This window comes from Somniosus microcephalus, chromosome 7 (genome assembly GCF_052327205.1).
Source record: "Somniosus microcephalus isolate GS21.2 chromosome 7, FLI_Smic_1.0, whole genome shotgun sequence".
In the NCBI taxonomy this organism is placed as follows: Eukaryota; Metazoa; Chordata; class Chondrichthyes; order Squaliformes; family Somniosidae; genus Somniosus; species Somniosus microcephalus.
This window is the reverse complement of record NC_140993.1, coordinates 74,491,034-74,512,944: the sequence shown is the minus strand read 5'-3', so window position 1 is coordinate 74,512,944 and position 21,911 is coordinate 74,491,034. Positions and strand designations below refer to the sequence as shown.

Sequence of the window (21,911 nt, the reverse complement as noted above, 5' to 3'; positions counted from 1 at the left end):
TGCTTATGGCACAGTTTATACGGTAGACTCTCTTGACCAGTTCTAAGACCTCACAAGCTTTGTCACCTAGTAGTGAATCAAGTCCTTCAGCCACAACAGAAAACATGAGATGATGCACTTTGTCTTTGACTGTTACTTTAATTCTGCATACACCTAAGCTATCTATTTTCTGTCCATTATAGTTCTTCAGTAGTACTGACTTTTTCTGTATTTTGGGCTTTTCTTTCATATTTTTAATGTCACTCATACTGATTAAGTTTGCTTTTGCCCCAGTGTCTAGTTTCAATGTAACTAATGCTCCATTTACCTGCAGTGACATTGTCCATTTGTCCTCTTTTACTGCATTAACTTTATGTTCAGCATTGTCCATTCCTGAGGGCTGCACATTTTCTGTATCCTTTTTGATATTGTCACATGACACCATTCCTACAGAAAATATCTCACTTAAATCAGTGTCCTCAATCACGTTGACTTGTTGCCCTTTCCTCGTTTTTACTTTTGAAAAGCATTGTTTGGCAAAGTGGTTCTTTCCATAACATTTTGTGCACATTTTTCCAAACGCTGGGCATTGTTTTAACTGGTGTTTGTAACCACAGCATTTACAATTAAAAATTCCTTCCTCCGATTGCTTTTCATTTCTGTTCTGCCCACGTTTCTTTCCTTTGTAGGACACAGCACCGACAGCAGCACAGTCACCCATTACAGTCGCATCATTATTAATTTCACTGAAAGTCATTGCGTGCTTTTGAGCTAGCTCACTGGCTTGGCATATTTTCACAGCATTCTCCAATGTTAGTTTGGTTTCCCTCAACAAATGTTCCCTGACTTTTTTATCATGAATACCAAACACAACTGGTCACGAATCATGGATGATTTCAGTTCAGAGAAATTACATGTCTGTGCTTTCAGTTTCAGATCGGTCATAAAGCTATCAAAAGTCTCATTTTGCTGCTGTGTCCATGAATGGAACACGTACCTCTCATAGGTTTCGTTCTTTTTCGGAGAACAATGTGTATCAAATTTCTTTAGCACATCTTCCATCTTTTCTCTGTCCTCCTCTTGATCAAATACAAATGTATTAAATACCTCTATCGCCTGTGGGCCTGCAACTGTGAGCAGCAATGCTATTTTCCTTGCATCTGGCTTCGTGCCGATCCCGATGGCAGCAATGTAGAGTTCGAATTGTTGTTTGAAAGTCCGCCAATTGCAGTCGACATTCCCCGTGAGTTTCAAACCCTCCGGTGGCTTCACAGTCTCCATGTCGCGTTTCACAATATTCAGCAGATTTTACCAATCCTGGTACCATGTTATGTTCATAAATAAATAGACATTATCATTACGAACAGCTAGCTTGACCTAGTCACTTTATTCAGTCATGTGGACTTGTACAGCCTCCATCTTGACTACTGCCTTGTGGGTAGCCTAGTGCATCATGGGTACCCCACTCTTATATACATACAGCTCCACCTAGTGTACCATTCTAGAATGACATGTTACTGATCATTACAGTTTTGGACTCCCCCGCCATCGGGAGCATCCTTCCTGCATCTAGCCTGTCTAGTCCTGTTAGAATTTTATCAGTTTCAATGAGATCCCCTCTCATTCTTCTAAACTCTAGTGAATATAAGCCTAATCAACCCAATCTCTCTTCATACGTCATTCCTGCCATCCCAGGTATCAGTCTGGTGAATCTTTGCTGCACTCTCTCCATGGCAAGAACATCCTTCCTCAGGTAAGGTGACCAAAACTGCACACAATGCTCAAGGTGTGGTCTCACCAAGGCCCTGTACAACTGCAGCAAGACATCATTGCTCCTGTACTCGAATCCTCTCGCTACATACCATTTCTCTTCTTAACCGTCTGCTGCACCTGCATGCTTACCTTCAGTGACTGGTGCACAAGGACACCCAGGTCTCGTTGCACTTCCCCTTTTCCCAATCTATTGCCATTCAGATAATAATCTGTCTTCCTGTTTTTGCCACCAAAATGGATAACCTCGCATTTATCCACATTATACTGCATTTGCCATGCATCTGTCCAATCACCCAACCTGTCCAAATCAAACTGGAGTTTCTCTGCATCCTCCTCACAGCACACACGCAGACCCAACTTTGTGTCATCTGCAAACTTGGAGATATTACATCTAGTTTCCTCGTCTAGATCATTAATATATATTGTGAATAGCTGTGGTCCTAGGACCAATCCCTGCGGTACCCCACTAGTCACTGCCTGCCTGCCACTTTGAAAAAGACCTGTTTATTCCAACTCTTTGCTTCCTGTCTGCCAACCAGTTCTCTATCCAAGACAGTACCTTACCCCCAATCCTGTGTGCTTTAACTTTGCATGCTAATCTCTTATGCGGGACCTTATCGAAAGCCTTCTGAAAGTCAAAATACACCATACCCACTGGTTCTTGCTTATCTATTCTGCCAGTTACATCCTCAAAAAATTCTAGTAGATTAGTCAAGCAAGATTTACCTTTTGTAAATCCGTGTTGACTTTGTCCGAACCTGTCACTGTTTTCCAAGTGCTCTGCTATTACATCTTTTATAATGGACTCTAGCATTTTCCCCACTACCGATGTCAGGCTTACTGGTTTATAATTTCCCATTTTCTCTCTACCACCTTTTTTAAATTGTGGGGTTACATTAGCTACCCTCCAATCCATGGGAACTATTCCAGAGTCTATAGAATTTTGGAAGATGACCAGCAATGCATCTACTATTTCTAGGGCCACTTCCTTAATTACCCTAGGATGTAGATTATCAGGCCCTGGGGATTTATCAGCCTTCAATGCCGTCAATTTCCCTAACACCATTTCCCTACAAATATTGATTTCATTCAATTCCTCCCTCTCATTAGAAACTATGTTCCCCGGAATCTCTGGAAGGTTATTTGTGTCCTCCTTTGTGAAGATGGAACCAAAGTATGTATTTAATTGGTCTGCCATTTCTTTGTTCCACAATATAAATTCCCCTGATTCTGACTGCAAGGGACCTACACTTGACTTCACCAATCTTTTTTTCTTCACATATCTATAGAAGCTTTTACAGTCAGTTTTTTTGTTCCCTGAAAGCTTACTCTCATATTCTATTTTCCCCTTTTTAATTAATCACTTTGTCCTCCTTTGCTGAATCCTAAACTGCTCCCAATCCTCAGTTTTGCTGCTTTTTCTGGCCAATTTCTATGTCCTCTGCTTGGATCTTAAGCTATCCTTAATTTCCCTTGTTAGCCTTGGTTGAGTCACCATTTTTGTTTTATTTTTATGCCAAACAGGAATGAACAAATTCTGTAGTTCATCCATTCAATCTTTAAATGTTTGCCATTGCCTATCCACCATCAACCCTTTAAGTAATGTTCCCCAATCCATCCTAGCCAACTCGCACCTCATACCATCGTAGTTTCCTTTATTTAAATTCAGGACCCTAGTCTCTGAGTCAACTACTTCACTCTCCATTTTAATGAAGAATTCTATCATATTATGATCGCTCCTCCCCAAGGGGCCTCGCACAACAAGATTGCTAATTAATCCTTTCTCATTACATAATACCCAATCTAAGATGGCCTGATCTCTAGTTGGTTCCTCGACATATTGGTCCAGGAAACCATCCCGTATACACTCTAGGAATTCCTCCTCCACAGTATTGTTACTAATTTGGTTAGCTCAATCTAATCTGATGGAGAGAAGGTCATTGATGAAGCTACTGAAGATGGTTGGGCCTAGGACACTGCCCTGGTGAACTCCTGCAGCAAGCTCCTGGGGGTGAGATGATTGGCCTCCAACAACCACAACCATCTTCCTTTGTGCTAGGCATAACTCCAGCCAGTGCACAAGGGTCTAAGTTTGCATGAACATGGTTCAACTTTCTTTCATTTAAGAGCAGTACAACTAAGCACTCTCTGCTCACACCACTGTTAAAATAGTACTGGTTAATGCTCCTCCATCACCCCATCTTTGCCAACCTCCTCTTAAAAGAAGACAGAGAGGTGTGGTGAGGCAAAGAGTTTAGCAAAGTAATTTCAGAATATAGGGCCTGAAGGTCTGAAGGCACGGTCACCAATGGTGGGGCAAAGAGAGAAGTGATGCACAGAGGAACAGATAATTCAGGGTCATATTTATAGGGCTATAGGAGGTTATAAAGATAAGGAGGGACAAGGCTATGGAGGGATTTAAACATGATGATAAGAATTTCAAACTTGAGGTTTGGGGGAAACCAGGAGCTAATGAAGGACAAGGGTAATGGGTGAGCAGGACTAAGTGTGGGATAGGATACTTAAACAGCGATTTGGATGAGCTGAAGTTTACAGAGGGTGGAAGATGGGAGGCCGGCTAGGACACCATTGGAATAATTGGGTCTTGAGGGCTTAGAAAGGGGCAGAGGAGGGAAATGTTACAGAAGTCAGGGAGGGGGTGAAGTCAGTGGCATGCATATGGGCTTTGTGGCGAGAACCAAAGATGATGGTTTTGGTCTTCCCAATGGTTAACTGGAGGAAATTGCAGCTCATCCAAGACTGGATGTTGGACAAGCAGTCTAACAGCACAGGAGCAGTGGGTGGGTGGTGGTGGTGGTGGAGGGGTGGGGGGAGGTTGAGATGGGTGATGAAGTGGTTGAGCTGGGTGTCTTCAGCATACATTTTTGAAGCTGACCCCATGTCTATAGATGATGTCACCTAGGGGCAGCATGTAAATAGAGAAGAGGAGGTGGTCAAGAATGCATCATAAGGGGATCCCGAGGTGATGGTGTGTGTGTGGGGGTGGGGGTGCAGAAGAAAAGCCATTGCTGGAAATAATGTGGCTCAGTTGGAGACATAGGAGTTCAACCAGGCCAGGGCAATCCCACTGAACTGGACAATAGAGTAGAGGCATTGGAGGAGGGTGGTGTAGTTGACCATGTCAAAGGCTGAAGAGGAGAGTGCGAAAGGGCAATGCACCATGGTTACTGTCATGGAGAATGTCACATGACTTCAGTTAAGGCCATCTTGGTGCTGTGAAAGGGGCAGAGACCTGATTGGAGAGATTCAAACAGGGAGTTGTAAGAAAGGTGGACACAGATTTGGGATGTGGCATCATTTTTAAGGATGTCCTCATTTAAGACCCTCGTTAAACCCCAGTTATTTGTGCAAGCTTTTAGTCATCCCTCCTAATATCTCCTTCTTTGGATTGAGTGGCTATTTGGCTGATTCCATTAAACTCTTAGTATGTTTTTCTACATTAAAGACAAAGGCCCGGATTTTGCAGTGGGTATGACGGCACCCTCTCACAAATCCTTTGAAATCTACCGCAAGATCGAGATTGCTGCATGTGCTTACGCTAAATCCCGAACTTGTGGTCTGTCAACGTATGTGTTGACAGGCCATGCGCTCCGCCACCGAAAACTTAATTGCTGGTGCGGAGTTGGGCTATTTGCTCACCAACTGCCCAACAATTACGTCGGAAATTTTACGGCTGGTGGAAACAGGCACAGGGCCCATTTCCACAGCGATTGGGGATACCGGAAATTTAAAAAATGCTTTTTATTTAATGAAATGACATGCAGGAGCATTAAAAGCTTTAATGAGAAGCAATCCTAGGCTGCAGGTTTTTTAAAACTAATGTTTACATTTCATAACTTTCTGCACAGTGCACTGTATTTGTTTAGAAGTGGGAATTATGAGTAATGAATTGGATTCCCACGATAAAAGTTAAATCTTTATGTATTTTAAAGGATGTTTCCCACATTATAACAGTGACTACACTCCAAAAGTACTTCATTGGCTGTAAAGCGCTTTGAGACGTTCAGTGGTTGTGAAAGGTGCTATATAAATGCAAGTCTTTCTTTCTTTGTAGTAATGAAGTCATGTAGTAATTTAAATGAATGAAAGACAATCTGTTTTCTGATTGGAGGACCAGGCCCAAGTGATCCCAGGTAGGTTTCCGCACAGGCTGTGTCCCTGGGATCCGTGGGCCATTACGCTGCCCTCCAGCACGCAGTGTCAGAGAGCAAGTTTACGAAGGAGGGCCGCCACCAGGTCGGTGCGTATTCTTTACGCAGGTCGGCGGAGTACTCCGGCGGTACGCCGTCGACTGCAATTTTTGACCCAAAGTTGTTTTGAGAGGAAAGGGAGGTTGAAGATGAGGTGATATTTGCAAGGACAGAGGGGTAGAGAGAGTGTAGGTCTAGTAGCTGCTCCATATTGAGTAAGGTCAATTGTAGGTAATAGCCATAAATGCATTGTCGTACAGTAAGTAATTTTAAACGGCAAAGCATATGGCGTGTGAATTATCAAGCGATCTAGATGAGTGTACTGTATAATGATGGCAATTTAACGTTGCCGATATTGAGAGATGCCAAGGCCACAGTAGAATTAACAGTAAGAAAGCAGACGGGGTATTCCAATAATACAGCCACAAATGAACGATTACTACAGCAGGCCTATTGCAGTAGGAACTATTAAAGTAATTTGGACAATATTGCATCCCAGTTTTCCTAAAATGTGATTCCTGCTGGCACCGTTGTTTTAGGAAGTGACATGTGGTCCACCGTTATGCTATAAGTAACGAAAATACCCAAAAGACTCAAATCCTCAGATATCCGGAAAGGCATTATCTTCTGATCACCCTACGTTCTCAGCAACCCCATAGTTTGAACAGACCGATTAGTCTTCCTCTGTAGAAATACTTCAGAATCAGAATTAAATTACTTGCTTCGGGTTTCTGTTCAATGAAGATGCCTGAATGGACGCTGCCTGATCGGTGAAATTGACACAGAACCCCCCTCAGTCCAGTGTTGGGATATCCTACATGCATGCAGACATCATGACAGCCTAAAATCAGACACAGACACTGGAAAGTAAAAATGGTGCCTTGAGGCACCAGCTCACTTGGCTTCATGTTAGTTCCTATCATAACACCTGTAAGCATCGCGCTGGTTATTGTTCCTTAAAGAGATGGAGACTGGCCTTGCCTTGCGTTCACTGGATGTATTAACAGTTCCTTTAATACTGAGACATTCGACACAGAAGTCTGGATTCTGTTCTTTGATAGGACGTGGGAGCGATCGAGTCTGATACCTGAGACGGATGTGAATCTGTCTTGATTTCTACCTCCCACGAAGGACGCTGAGAGTGCGGCCAGTCTGCCGGCGCAATATCACTGGCTGTTGAAATAACACCAGCTCCAAGTTACTGGTGTGAGTGAGGATAAAATACTGACAGGAGACGGCAACAATTATATTCGGAGAAAGAATCTGATTGCATTTTATTTGCACAGTATTTGAACTTGCAATGTAGAAGCGATTTTGAGTACTTTGAAATAAATACAGGAAGGAATCTACACGAAAGGGGTTAAAATTAACGATGGTGAAATAAACCAATCCGAGACTGTGAAGATACATAAATCCCCCTAGCATTTGAAAACAGTTTGCCATTAGTTCATGTGAATTTGCCTGTTGCTATTCACTCGCGCTCTCTTTACTAGGAATATTCTCATATTCCGACGTATTGGATTCCCATGTCCCTGTTCCAGTCGGTGCCTGTGAACTAGAACATGAAGTTTCAGTATATGCAATGGTTTAGTCTCGTGTATTTTCACCTGGCAGACTCCGCGGGTCTTCTGACCTCTCCTGGCGTGAGAACAATCCAACATTCACCAAGGAAACCAGAGCACTTAAAATAACAATTCACTATTAACCAAACAATGCAACAAAAAACACCCCATCACTTCTAACACAGCTTCATAAATGAGATGAGTAATGAATACAGTTTATAAAACACAAACAGTCTTCGGTTCCAGTATATTGGTGAATTTGTTGAGTAACATTGGCGCCAAACGTTCTTGTGCTGGCGGGCGGCGCCCTTTCCCCTTCCATACAGATGTTATCTGCAGAATCAGAGCAGGACGTTGTTGAGATATGAGCTTGCTTTATTATACACATACAACAGCAGCGTTTGCAAAATAAATTTGGTGCAAGAGAGGTGTACATGAATGTCATAGAACAGCATTGGATCGGGAATGGAAACATATGCAGGATTTGAACAGGAAAACGAGAAGGAGGAAATGAGTTTTCTTTCTGCATGTTATCAACTTAAAATTAATAATAGGAGAAACGAGCCACGCCGCACCTGAACTTTGTTGCGTCTTGGTAAGAATGATAGTTGCTGGAGTGAAATTGTTACTGCTCTAACTATGTTTCCCGAGTGTGTTAAATGTCAATCGACATTGTTTACAGAAGCGTTCTCTGACTTCTCCCCGTCTTCCCTGTTTCTTATTAATAAGCTGAGTAAACCCTGCCTGGTTGTGGCTGACAACGACGTGTTCTCATTCACAAACTCCGATCTCAGCCAAAAATATGCTGGCACTGACCCCCGGCCTGTGTACTGGTCACGGTTTAAGCAAACTATCAGAGTGGGAGTTCATCTGACCCGCTTCCTCCCCCCTTTCCCCTCCCGATATTCCCTATTCACGTTCAAAAATATTTGCGGTTTTCCGGTAGTTTCGGGCAATATAAAGTAGAGGCGTTTTATTTTAGCGCTTTGGTTAGCAGTCTTGTGGAAATCATTTTTCCCCTGACGGCCTGGAGTTCAGCTGCTGTTTGACTCCAGGAATTTAGAAAATCAATTAGACAAAAAATGTCAAAGAGCATGAAACGGCTTTTAACATTCCCAGAACAATGCGTGTTAGATATTTCAATAATCTATAACTATTCTTCATTCAAAGTATATAGAGACATTCGACGAGACAGAGGGGTAACTTTGCGAGCCTTACGGATTCGGTCGGTATATTGAAACCTGGGAACGAAATGACGGAATGATGTGAGTGTAAGGATGAAATTCCCGCAGCAATAGACTGTACAGGCCTGAGGAGCATATTTACATTTTGAGGAGGAAGCAGAATAGGATTATGTCACAAATCTGTTATGTTTGTGTAGCTTTTAAAGTACGTTCGCTTCGATTGAAAGATTGATTCGCCGACAGAACCCAATCAAGATGTAGCGTGTGATAAAACCGGAATGTTTAGATTACATTGAAGAGATGTGCCCCCCCCCCCCCCACATAGTGAGCTGTTCAAAGTAAAACCTGCAAATTGTGTAGTTCGATGCCCTCATTATCCAGATACACACTCGATTCTGAAACTAGCACCATAAAAAATGTACGACTTTTATGCTACAGAATACTGAAACTGCATCAATCTTTTGCCATTACAAATATTAGGTCTTAAACACGTGGACATTGTGCCGCTATTCCTCAAACTGTTCATACACTAGAGTTGATACGTTCTAATCGTTTGTCATATATTTTACAAAAAGCAGGAAACACTGGAAATACACAGCAAGTACGCCAGTATTTGTAGAGCGATCGGTCTTTCTTTCCCTCCTGCCCACCTGTTGCCTATTTCTAGCATCTCCTTTAACTTCAGATTTTCAGTTTCTTTTTCTTTATACTGTATTTTATTTTTCACCTTTTGAGTGTAGCTTATAAATACTTGGCCTGTGACACTTCCTTGTAATAAGGACACTTTGTGGACTCACTTAAAGTGTTTATTAAACATAAGAGGTTTCTGTGCAGTTAGGCTGCCTTTACACTGCAATTATTGGTAGCACGGAATCGATTCGAACCTGGCAGGGCCTGATTTACGCGGCCTGGCTGCAAAGTAGAGAGCTTTGTAGTTGAATAGTTAGGTGGATGGCCGGAGTTCTGCTGGTTGCTATTACATTTTAAATATTTTGAGTACAGACTGGCGTTTCCACGCGTTCAAAACATTCAAAATGATATGAAGTGTCCTCGAGGGTAAGATTGCTTGAGGACTGAAAAAAAGCTACATTTGATACCGCACCCAAGCAGCGTGCTATTGTGTCCTCCCGGGGTCCCCCACTGCTCTGCTCCAGTTACATTTTGACTGATTCTGGAATTATACTGTCAACCAATCTACTTCTCAACAGCACGAAAGTGGACGCATAACCTTAACCCTTAACGTCTTGCTGGGGCTTCTAAAATGTTCAATGGAAAGTAGCCAATTTAAACAGCTCAATATAACCAGGCCGGTAGATGCAGAGATCCTTAGGCGGCAGGGCAGATTCCGCTGCAATATCAGCTCTGATTTGAATTTGGAAAGCTTTGGGGAAAGAGCAGGGGATTGGGACTAATTTGATAGCTCTTTCAAAGAGCAGGCACAGGCACGATGGGCCGAATTACCTCCTTTTGTGTTGTAAGATTCTGTGATAATTATAGAATTTAGAACGCAGAAAAACACAATTGACCCAAGGAGCCTGGTGTGGCGTTAGCTCTATTCTAACTCCACTGCCTATACCCTCTCCCCACATCCTTTTATATTGGTCGCTTTCAAATCTTTGAACCGGCTGCTTTTAAAATGATATTATAGGTTCAATAGGCGATTGGGGTAAAGCATTCTCTGCTCTAAAGCCCTCGATGGGAAAGCATTGCTTCAAACTCCACCACAATCTTCAATCAGTCTGCCCTTGTTGACAATTCGCCAACCAGTGGAAGCAATCTTATATTATTCACCCTCTCAGAACATTTCATCATTTTGAAAACCTCTATTAGATCCCCTCGCTTTAACCGTTTCTGTTCTGGTGAAAAAAAGCCCTAATTTTTTGAGGCTTTCTTCATAACTATAAGCTCTCATTCTAGTGAGTTTTCACTGCACTGTCCTCTGGTTTTAATAACCTTCCTATAATGGGGTATCCAGAACTGCACATAATAACAGTACTCCAACCAGGGTCTAACCAATGGTTGTTCACACCTAGTATCAATTTGTAACTTTTCTCAAACTATATATAGCTTAATCTAAAATGAAATAATTTCACAATCAATTCATAAATCGTTCGAACACTAACATACATTGAATATATCTCTTCATTTCCTTTAATAAATATGTGGTTTCTGAAAGAAATCTGGCTTCTGAATACAGAGTATAAACGATACGAGTGTATTTTAAAAAGGACTTTTACTCGAGGCAATAACCAATAGTTGCATCGTGAACTGCAAATAATGCCAGAGTCAATCTGTGTGAAATAAAAAAAATCTCAACGCGTTCTTTCTTAGTGCCAATACTTTAACTATAAACCTGATACATTTATTACAGTCATCTTGGCTCGTAAAGCAACCCGTCTAAAGCCCAGCCGCAGACAGTGTCTGTATGACCACAGAACCCCACAGGCAACATTTAAACTAAATGACATCATATGAGGTAAACTACCCCGGAGTCTTGTCACATGGAACTGTTTCTCTGTTAAATCCAATCGAACTAACTGCCTCTGTCATCTACCAAGTCAGTGACTGTAAGTGATATGTGATATGATATACATTGCTCTTAAATTGCAACCATTTCTTTTGCACAATAACGTCTTCTGCCTTAACTGCCACACACTAAATCAGCAACAACTTGCATTTATATAGCGCCTTTAAAGTAGTAAAATGTCCATGATCTGGGAATAGTTGAATTCTCTTCGGTTCCAGAACACTTATTTCTGATCATTTCATCATCTGATCTTTTACAGTTTATCATGATTTTAGCTAAGGCACAACGTTTAACCCGACTACATTGTAGTCTCCTTGACTGTATATACTGGTTTGATAACCATTGAGCAATCGAGGTATATTTAACACACACATACACACATGTATGCACATACGTTAAATATGCCTGTACTGTTAATGTATTCGCCGGATGGACAGGTATCAAACATCTTCAGCTGTCTCAGTGAAGAGTCTGATTTGTATCACATACCTACACGCATTTATATACACATATTATTATATAATATATACATGCAGCCCCAATACTCGGACTGCATTGTCCGAAGTACAATGAGAGGACCTCCTTTTAAAACTTACCAAAACTCTGTTGGTCGCCTGGTCATTGTATTAATATCCGAATCCCAATGTCATCCTTCACTTAAAATGAAAACAGTAAAACAAATATAACCCAAACTGGTCATAAAGAAGCCGGCACCATTCTGAAGCTAAAATAAACAAGTTGCCTTCACCATCTGTGATTAAAAAGTCTTTCCCCGTGCATAAGTTTTCTCTGATAAAAAAAACAATGGTTTTATTGCACACCAGCTGTAACCCGAGGAGCAGACCTGGGAATGTTGGCTCCCCCAAGAGTGGGTGCGACAGAGTGTGCAGAGATATGGAATGTTCAGACGTACGGGGAAGGGTCATGGGGTTTGGAGCAGTGCAATGCAGGTGGATCGTAAGTCATTTTTGTTTCTGGCATTAAACTGAACTATTTAGTTTGCGTAGTGGCATGAAACATCGCTCTTATATTCTTAATATTCCCGAGACCTCGAAGAAATGAAAACCCTGAGAGTTCCCAGGTTAAAGACGCGCACGTTCCCATTAATTGTAAGTCAACAAATGGTTGGTATCTGCAAAACTCAGTGCACAGTAACTGAGTACAAAATGTATTCATACAATATAGTTTGCACTCTCTTTGTATGAGAAATATCACTTCTGTAATCCTTTGGCAAATATTTTGGCACTCGGTCAATACTTGTACAATAATATTCACGAGTTTACATAATGACATCCCCCCCTCACACACACACTCTCTAGAAAGTTGGCCTTCGTGTAATCAGTCCAGCTTCCATTGGTCACACAATAAAGTTCAGACTGAAAAATACCCTTACTGGCCAGTTCAGTTCCATTTTTCCAAAGACCGAGCTTTGAACTAGGTGCCCAGTGAAACCGCACCGATTCACCAAACAAACAGGAAATGCTGTGAAATTGCATTCTTTACTGCCAAAACTAGAAAACGTTGGTAATAATCTAAATATGTATCCTCAGTGCAGCAAGCAAAGAGAGAATGAATCGCTTCCGAGCTCACTTGGTCTTTGGAGAGTCCATTCACACTGACACCTCCGGAACCCGATCTAAGTTGGTTGGGTCTAATGCAGAGAGTCATAACATTCACACGGTGCACCGACCAGCAGAGAGAACCTGGTATTGAAAGCATTAGCTTCAAATCACCGGTGATGCAGAATAAATTGGCTCGGAGTTAGAAATATTGTAGCTTCTGGGAATCTGTGAGAGGCCAGAATAAAAATGTAATTTTAGTAGCAGGTGGGAGGAGCTTGGCCGACTGATGACTTCATCACTTTACGTCATTGTCATATGCCTTCACTTGCTCCCCCTTTTTGTACCCAGCTACAAAAGATCAGGTTTACTCTGCGATGCGCAGTTCAGGTGCAAATTATCCGATGCTGGGGGTTGGAGTTTCGTGTTTCCTGTTTACACACCAATCCCAGCATGGAGGCCAAGTGGAAACCACGTGGCTTGGATCCTGAAGATAAAACAGTGCAATAGGAACATAAGAACAGGAGTAGGTCATTCAGTACCTCGAGCCTGTTCTGCCATTCAGTCAAATCATGGCTGATCTGTATCCTAACTCCATCCACCTGCCTTGGCTCCATATTCCTTAATACCCTTGGCTAACAAAAATCGATCAATCTCAGATTTAGAATTATGAATTGAGCTAGCATCTACTGCATTTAGTGGGAAGACGTGTTTCCTAACTTCTCTTTTGAATGACCTGGCTCTGATTTTAAGGTGATGTCCCCTTGCCCTAGACTCCTCAACCAATGGGAAAGTTTCTCCCTATCTACTTTTTCAATTCCTTTCAAAATCCTAAAAACCTCAATCAAATCATAAGAACATAAGAACATAAGAAATAGGAGCAGGAGTAGGCCAATCGGCCCCTCGAGCCTGCTCCGCCATTCAATAAGATCATGGCTGATCTGATCCTAACCGCCAATCCACTATCCCAGAACCATCTCCTGAATCTAACAGAATTAGACACACGAAATAGGAGCAGGATCAGGCTACACGGCCCCTGGGCCCGCTCCGTTAACCACAGGGCCATGGCCGATCCGAACCTAGACTCATGTCCAATTTCCTGCCCGCTCCCCGTAACCTTTAATTCCCTTTACTTCTAGGAAACTGTCTATTTCTGTTTTAAATTTATGTAATGATGTAGCTTCTACAGCTTTTTGGGGCAGCATATTCCATGGACCTACCACCCTCTGAGTGAAGTAGTTCCTCCTCATCTCAGTTTTGAAAGAGCAGCCCCTTATTCTAAGACTATGCCCCCTAGTTCTAGTTTCACCCATCATCGGGAACATCTTCCCCGCATCCACCCGATCCAACCCCTTCACAATCTTATATGTTTCAATAAGATCGCCTCTCATTCTTCTGAACTCCAATGAGTAGAGTCCCAATCTACTCAACCTCTCCTCATATGTCCATCCCCTCATCCCCGGGATTAACCGAGTGAACCTTCTTTGTACTGACTCGAGAGCAAGTATGTCCTTTCTTAAGTATGGACACCAAAACTGTACGCAGTATTCCAGGTGCGGTCTCACCAATACCTTGTACAACTGAAGCAATACCTCCCTATTTTTATATTCTATCCCCCTAGCAATGAAAGCCAACATTCCATTGGCCTTCTTAATCACTTGCTGCACCTGCATACTAACCATTTGAGTTTCGTGCACCAGGACCCCCAGATCCCTTTGTACTTCAGTACTTTCCAGTTTCTTGCCATTAAGATAATAACTTGCTCTACTATTTTTCCTGCCAAAGTGCATAACCTCACACTTTCCAGTATTGTATTCCATCTGCCAAATCTCTGCCCACTTACTTAGCCTGTCTATGTCCCCTTGCAGGTTTTTTATGTCCTCCTCACTCACTACTTTCCTTCCCATCTTAGTATCATCTGCAAACTTTGATATGTTACACTCGGTCCCCTCCTCCAAATCGTTAATATAGATTGTAAAGAGTTGGGGACCCAGCACTGACCCCTGCGGAACACCACTAGTTACTGATTGCCAGTCTGAGAATGAACCATTTATCCCAACTCTCTGCCTTCTGTTAGATAGCCAATCCTCTATCCATGCCAGAATATTACCCCCATCCCGTGATTTTTTATCTTAAGCAATAATCTTTTGTGTGGCACCTTGTCAAATGCCTTTTGGAAGTCTAAATACACTACGTCCACTGGTTCCCCTTTATCCACCCTATACGTTACTTCCTCAAAGAACTCCAGCAAATTTGTCAAACATGACTTCCCCTTCATAAAACATGCTGACTTTGTCCTATTAAATTATGATTATCCAAATGTCCTGTTACTGTCTCCTTAATAATGGACTCCAAAATTTTACCTACCACAGATGTTAGGCTAACCGGTCTATAGTTTCCAGCCTTCTGTCTACTGCCCTTTTTAAATAAGGGTGTTACATTAGCAGTTTTCCAGTCTGCCGGGACCTTTGCTGAGTCCAGGGAGTTTTGGAAAATTATTACCAATGCATCCACAATCCCTACCGCCACTTCCCTCAAGACCCTAGGATGTAAGCCATCAAGTCCAGGTGATTTATCCGCCTTGAGTCCCATTATTTTACCGAGTACCGCTTCCTTAGTGATTTTGATCGTGTTTAGCTCCTCCCCCCCTTTAGCCCCCTGTTTGTCCAGTGTTGGGATATTCTTAGTGTCTTCTACTGTAAAGACTGATGTAAAATATTCATTCAGTGTTTTTGCCATCTCCATACTTCCCACCATTAATTTCCCGGTCTCATCCTCTAAGGGACCAACATTTACTTTAGCCACCCTTTTTCTTTTTATATAACTATAAAAACTTACTATCTGTTTTTATATTTTTTGCTAATTTACTTTCATAATCTATCTTCCCTTTCTTAATCAATCTTTTTGTTATTTTTTGCTGTCTTTTAAAGTTTTCCCAATCCTCTATCCTCCCACTAGATTTGGCTACCTTATATGCCCTTGTTTTTAGTTGAATACTATCCTTAATTTCTTTACTTAGCCACGGATGGCTGTCTTTTCTTTTGCACCCTTTTCTTCTCAGTGGAATATATTTTTTTTCGAAGTTGTAAAATAACTCCTTAAATGTACACCACTGATCGTGTATTGTCTTACCCTTTAATCTATTTTCCCAATCCACTCTACTCAATTCCGCTCTCATACCTTCATAGTCTCCTTTATTCAAGCTTAGCACGCTTGTTTGAGATCCAACCTTCTCACCCTCTAATTGAATATGGAATTCAACCATGTTATGGTCACTCATTCCAAGGGGATCCTTTACTAGGACATTTTTAATTAATCCCGTCTCATTACACAGGACCAGATCTAAGGTTGCTTGCCCCCTGGTCGGTTCAGTTACATACTGCTCAAGAAACCCATCCCTAATACACTCAATGAACTCATCCTCAAGGCAGCCCTGCCCAATTTGATTTGTCCAATTAATATGATAGTTAAAATCCCCCATAATTATAGATGTTCCCTTATTACAAGCCTCAACTATTTCCTGATTGATACTCCATCCAACAGAGTTGCCACTGTTCGGCGGCCTATAGACTACGCCCACTAGTGTTTTTTTCCCCTTATTATTCCTTACCTCCACCCAAACTGTTTCATTATCCAGATCTTTTGACCCAATATCATTTCTCTGTATTACAGTGATTCCTTCCTTTATTAACATAGCCACCCCACCTCCCCTTCCTTCCTGCCTGTCCTTCCTGATCATTAAATAACCTGGTATGTTTAATTCAACCCCTAACCTTCTCTATTCCATGGAATACAAGTTTAGTTTATGTAATCTCTCCTCATAATCTAACCCTTGGAGTCTTGCTAACATTCTGTTGAAATGCTTTCTCCATTTTTTTCATCTGACATTTTTTTTCTCAATAACTGAAATGTCCAAAACTAAGGATTTAACAGATAGGAAGGTAGGGTAGAAGCAGAAGGGGAGAGGAAAATTGATTAAGGGGATCGACCTCTGGCCTTTCAGCATCGGTCCTTGGAAGGAATGAGTGGGAGTGGAGGGAGTGAATGGAGAGTTGAGGGTGAGTGGAGTGACACTGGAGCAGAGAGTGGAGGATACAATGGTTCAGTGTATAGTTCAAATGGGAAGAGGTAGAGGAAGTGAAGTTGTGGTAGGAATAAGAATGAATGGTGGGAAGGTGAAGGGTCAGGAGATGTGATGGGAGCATGTGGGTGAGAGGGAAGCATGAATGACTGGGAGAAGGGATGGGAAAGGAGCCACTGAGGTTCACATTTTCCCTGCAAACCCCACCTCAAATGCCTGCAACCATAGTGACTCCTTTCTCTGACACACAATGCCATACCATCTAGCACCTTCAACCCAAAAGGAAAGCAAAGAAGAAAATGACAGAGAGTAGCAAAAGGAAGAGTCAAGTGGAGAGAGGGTAGAAGAGAAGAGAAAGAGAGAGACAAAACCAGAAGAGTAGAGACAGAAAGAAACAGCAATACAAATACAGCAGAGATAGCTAAGAGAGAGACCAGATTCTCTGGCCAATTGTGTGAAGTACCATGGGAAATTGACTATTATAATCATAGATCTCTTGTAGCTTTGCTCACAGTGAGTCAGAGGATTTGCTGTTTTTTAACAATAGGTCTGTTTATGTCATATAAGGCTACTGTTTTACAGTCAAATTTCAATCAATTCTGGGATTTTTACTGCTAGTTACAATGGTTAGAATGGTTACAGCACAGAAAGAGGCCATTTGGCCCATTGAGCCCATGCCGGCTACCTGCAAGAGCACTTCAGCCAGTCCCAATCCCCCGCCCTTTCCCCATAGCCCTGCTATTTTTTTCCTTCAGCTACTTATCCAATTCCCTTTTGAAAGCAGCAATTCAATCTGCCTGCACCACCCTCTCAGGCAGTGCATTCCAGATCATAACCACTCGCTGCATAAAAAAACTTTTTCCTCATGTCGCCTTTGGTTCTTCTGCCAATCACCTTAAATCTGTGTCCTCTGGTTCTCGACCCTTCCACCAATGGGAACAGTTTCTCTCCATTTACTCTGTCTAGACCCCTCATGATTTTGAACACCTCTATCAAATCTACTCTCAACCTTCTCTGCTCTAAGGAAAACAATTCCAGCTTCTCCAGTCTATCCATGTAACTGAAGTTCCTCATCTCTGGAACCATTCTTGTAAATCTTTTCTGCACCCTCTCTAAGGCCTTCACATCCTTCCTAAAGTGCAGTGCCTAGGATTGGATGGAATACTCCAGTTGAGGCCAAACCAGTGTTTTATAAAGGTTCATCCTAACTTCCTTGTTTTGTACTCTATGCCTCTATTTATGAAGCCCAGGATCCCGTATACTTTTTAACCGCTTTCTCAACCTGCCCTGCCACCTTCAATAATTTGTGCACATATACTCCCAGCTATCTCTGTTCATTCACTCCCTTTAGAATTGTACCCTGTAGTTTATATTGCCTCTCCTCGTTCTTCCTACCAAAATATATCACTTCACACTTTTCTGTGATAAATTTCATCTGCCACGTGTCTGCCCATTCCACCAGTCATAGTCATAGAGTCATAATGGCATAGAAGGAGGCCATTTGGCCCATTGTGTCCATGCCAGTGCCGGTCTGTCTATGTCTTCTTGAAGTCTATCACTATCCTCCTCTCTGTTCACTATACTTCCAAGTTTTGTGTTATCCGCAAATTTTTTAATTGTTCCCTGTACACCCAAGTCTAAGTCATTGATATATATCAAGAAAAGTAATGGTCCTAGTACCGACAGCTGGGGAACCCCACTGTATACCTTCCTCCAGTCTGATAAACAACCTTTCACCATTACTCTCTGTCACTTAGCCAATTTCGTATCCATGCTGCCACTGTCCCTTTTTTTCCATGGGCTTCAACTTTGCTGGCAAGCCTATTATGTGGCACTTTATCAAACGCTTTTTGGAAGTCCATGTACACCACATCAACTGCATTGCCCTCATCAACCCTTTCTGTTACCTCATCAAAAAACTCAATCAAGTTAGTTAAACACAATTTGCTTTTAACAAGTCTATGCTGGCTTTCCTTAATTAATCCACACTTGTCCTAGTGACTGTTAATTTTGTCCCGGATTATCGTTTCTAAAAGCTTCCCCACTACTGAGGTTAAACTGACTGGCCTGCAGTTGCTGGGTTTATCCTTATACCTTTTTTTGAACAATGGTGTAACATTTGCAATTCTCCAGTCCTCTGGCACCACCCAGTATCTAAGGAGGATTGGAAGATTATGGCAAGTACCACCGCAATTTCCACCTTTACTTCCCTCAGCATCCTAGGATGCATCCCATCCGGTCCTGGTGAATTATCTACCTTAAGTACAGCCAGCCTTTCTAGTACCTCTTTATCAATTTTTATCCCATCCAGTATCTCAACTACTTCATCTTTCACTATGACTTTGGCAGCATATTCTTCCTTGGTGAAGACAGATGCAAAGTACCATTTAGTACCTCAGCCTTACCCTCTGCCTCCATGCGTAGGTCTCCATTTTGGTCCCCAATCGGCCCCACCCCTCCTCTTACTACCCGTTTACTATTTATATGCCTATAGAAGACTTTTGGATTCCCTTTTATGTTAGCTGCCAATCTATTCTCATACTCTCTCTTTGCCCCTCTTATTTCCTTTTTCATTTCCCCTCTGAACTTTCTATATTCAGCCCGGTTCTCACTTGTATTCTCAACCTGACATATGTCATACACCCCCTTTTTCTGCTTCATCTTACTTCTTATCGCTTTTGTCATCCAGGGAGCTCTGACTTTGGTTGCCCTATCTTTCCCCTCATGAGAATGTACCACAACAGTACCCAAACCATCTCCTCTTTAAAAGCAGCCCAGTTCGATTACAGTTTTTCCTCCCAATCTTTGATTCCAATTTACCCAGGCCAGATCCATTCTCAACCCACTGAAATTGGCCTTCCTCCAATTAAATATTTTTACTCTAGATTGCTCCCTGTCCTTTTCCATAGCTAATCTAAACCTTATGATACCGTGATTACTGTTCCCTAAATGTTTTCCCTACTGACAGTTGCTTCACTTGACCCACCTCATTCCCCAGAACCAGATCCAGCAATGCCTCCTCCCTCATCGGTCTGGAAACATACTGATCAAGAAAGTTCTCCTGAACACACTACATAAATTCTTCCCCCCTCTCTGCCCTTTACACTATTACTATCCCAGTCTATATTAGGATAGTCAAGATTTTTTGATAGATGAATTGTCATCGTTTGACGGCTCTGTGAAGCTGTCAAACACTGACAATCTGTCTTCTAAGTTGAGTCTTTACTCAAGACTCAATTAGAAAGCCTTCCTGAGCAGAAAGCAGAAGGCTGCTGCATTTGAGAATGCAGCGACCATTCTGCTTTCTGTGCTGTGAGATGAGGGACTCCCGAGATCTGAAGGGATGAATCCTGGAGGAAGAAGCAAAGGTAAGTAAAGCTTTTAAAACACTTAAGACTCACCTCACACACTTACCACTGCACACATGCACTCATCATTCATTTGCCCACTGGACATCTCAACCCCTCCGACCCCTGCAGACCCACGGCTCCTTTGCTAACTACATCACTGTGGAGGGGGAAGCTGGGGTTTGGCATTACTGGGGGTTGGATGTGAAGTTTTGCTCACAGGAAGATTCTAGGTGCCTGTTAACAGTGAGAGGAGGGGTAAGGCATGGTTGGGGGAAAAGAAAATCTCATGTCTAACAGCACTGGCTTGTGACTTTCTAAAGGATCCATATAAACATTACATTTAGTGCAAACGCAAAATACTGCAGATGCTGGAAATCTGAAATAAAAACAGAAAATGCTGGAAATACTCAGCAGGTCAGGCAGCATCTGTGGAGAGAGAAACAGAGTTAACATTTCAGGCCGATGACCTCAGGTCTGATGAAAGGTCATCGACCTGAAACATTGGCTCGTAATTTTGTGGTCAGCGGCGAAGCTAAGCTGCTTGCTGCTCCTCGAAGAAAGCTGCCCCCAGAGATCTCGCAAGCTTTGTGGCAAGAAGTTTACCTTTCTCGATGTGTAATTGATTGTAGCGCTGTGCAATGGGAATCCCAGCGAAGAGCTGTAGTAACGTCAACAAGCTGTCTAAGAAGCCAGTCACATCGAAGAATTCTCACAGACAGCAAACCAGGAAATGAAAAGCACTGAATTATCTGCACTTTTAAAAAATGTAACAGAGAGCAAAATAAAGATTGGGAAATAAAGGTAGAAGCTTAAATATCATGAACATACTTTTTAAAAATGTATAATTTTTTTAAATTGTAATTTTTATCATAATGGAGAAATTTGACACTCCACAAATATAAAAAAATAGTTTTTCAGGGCCAGAATGGTTGTTTAGCAGTCAATACACTGTTGAAACCCCAGTTACACCTATTCCAACAAGGCTTAACATTTAATGGGGTATTTAACAGTGATATTAGCTTGGAAAAGCTCAACTTTTCATTAGTTCCATTGATTTCATGGATTGCCGGCTATGGGGTTGGGTGTGGTGGGGTGGGGGGGCGGGGGGGGATGGCGTGGTCCACAGCACAGCCTGTGTCAGAGCAGTGAACGACTGACCGCAACTTCAGGATTTTCACGTTTAGATGTGCATGTGCTAAATCCTGAAGTTACGGTTAGTTTCAGAGGAGTAATAACGGTGAACATTGACAGTTCGCTGTCATTACCCACCACAAAATCCGAGCCGTTAACTTTGTTTCTCTCTCCACAGATGCTGCCTGACCTGCTGAGTATTTCCAGCATTTTCTGTTTTTATTATGTTTCGTGCTTTGTGATTGCTTTCTTGACATGTGTCTCCATGTCTGTTTCTGTATCTCTCTTACTCTCTCGCACAGCTGTAAGAAAATGTAAACTTGCTAATAAAAAGGAAAGTACTGCAAATGCTGAAATTGTGAAACAAAAACAGAAAATGCTGGAAACATACAGTAGGCCAGTCAGCATCCATGGAAAGAACTGAGACGTTAACTCTCTTCAAAAGGGTCCACACCTGAAATGTTAACATGTCTGTTCTCTTCACAGATGATGACTGACCTGCTGTGTGATTCCAGCATTTTTTGGTAAACATTCCAATTACTATCAACAAAACA

The 21,911-nt window shown here is 42.1% G+C and overlaps 1 protein-coding gene across 1 annotated transcript in view; it reads right to left on the bottom strand.

Annotated features, from left to right (window-relative positions):
• Nucleotides 1-7,252: 7,252 nt before the first annotated feature.
• Nucleotides 7,253-21,911, bottom strand: part of uqcrb (ubiquinol-cytochrome c reductase binding protein) — a 104,519-nt gene continuing 89,860 nt past the window's right edge. Inside the window, exon 4 of the mRNA XM_085992608.1 lies at nt 7,253-7,858. Within this exon, the coding sequence (XP_085848734.1) occupies nt 7,742-7,858 (117 nt within the window). The 3' untranslated portion in view covers nt 7,253-7,741. The remainder of the gene's footprint in view (nt 7,859-21,911) is intronic.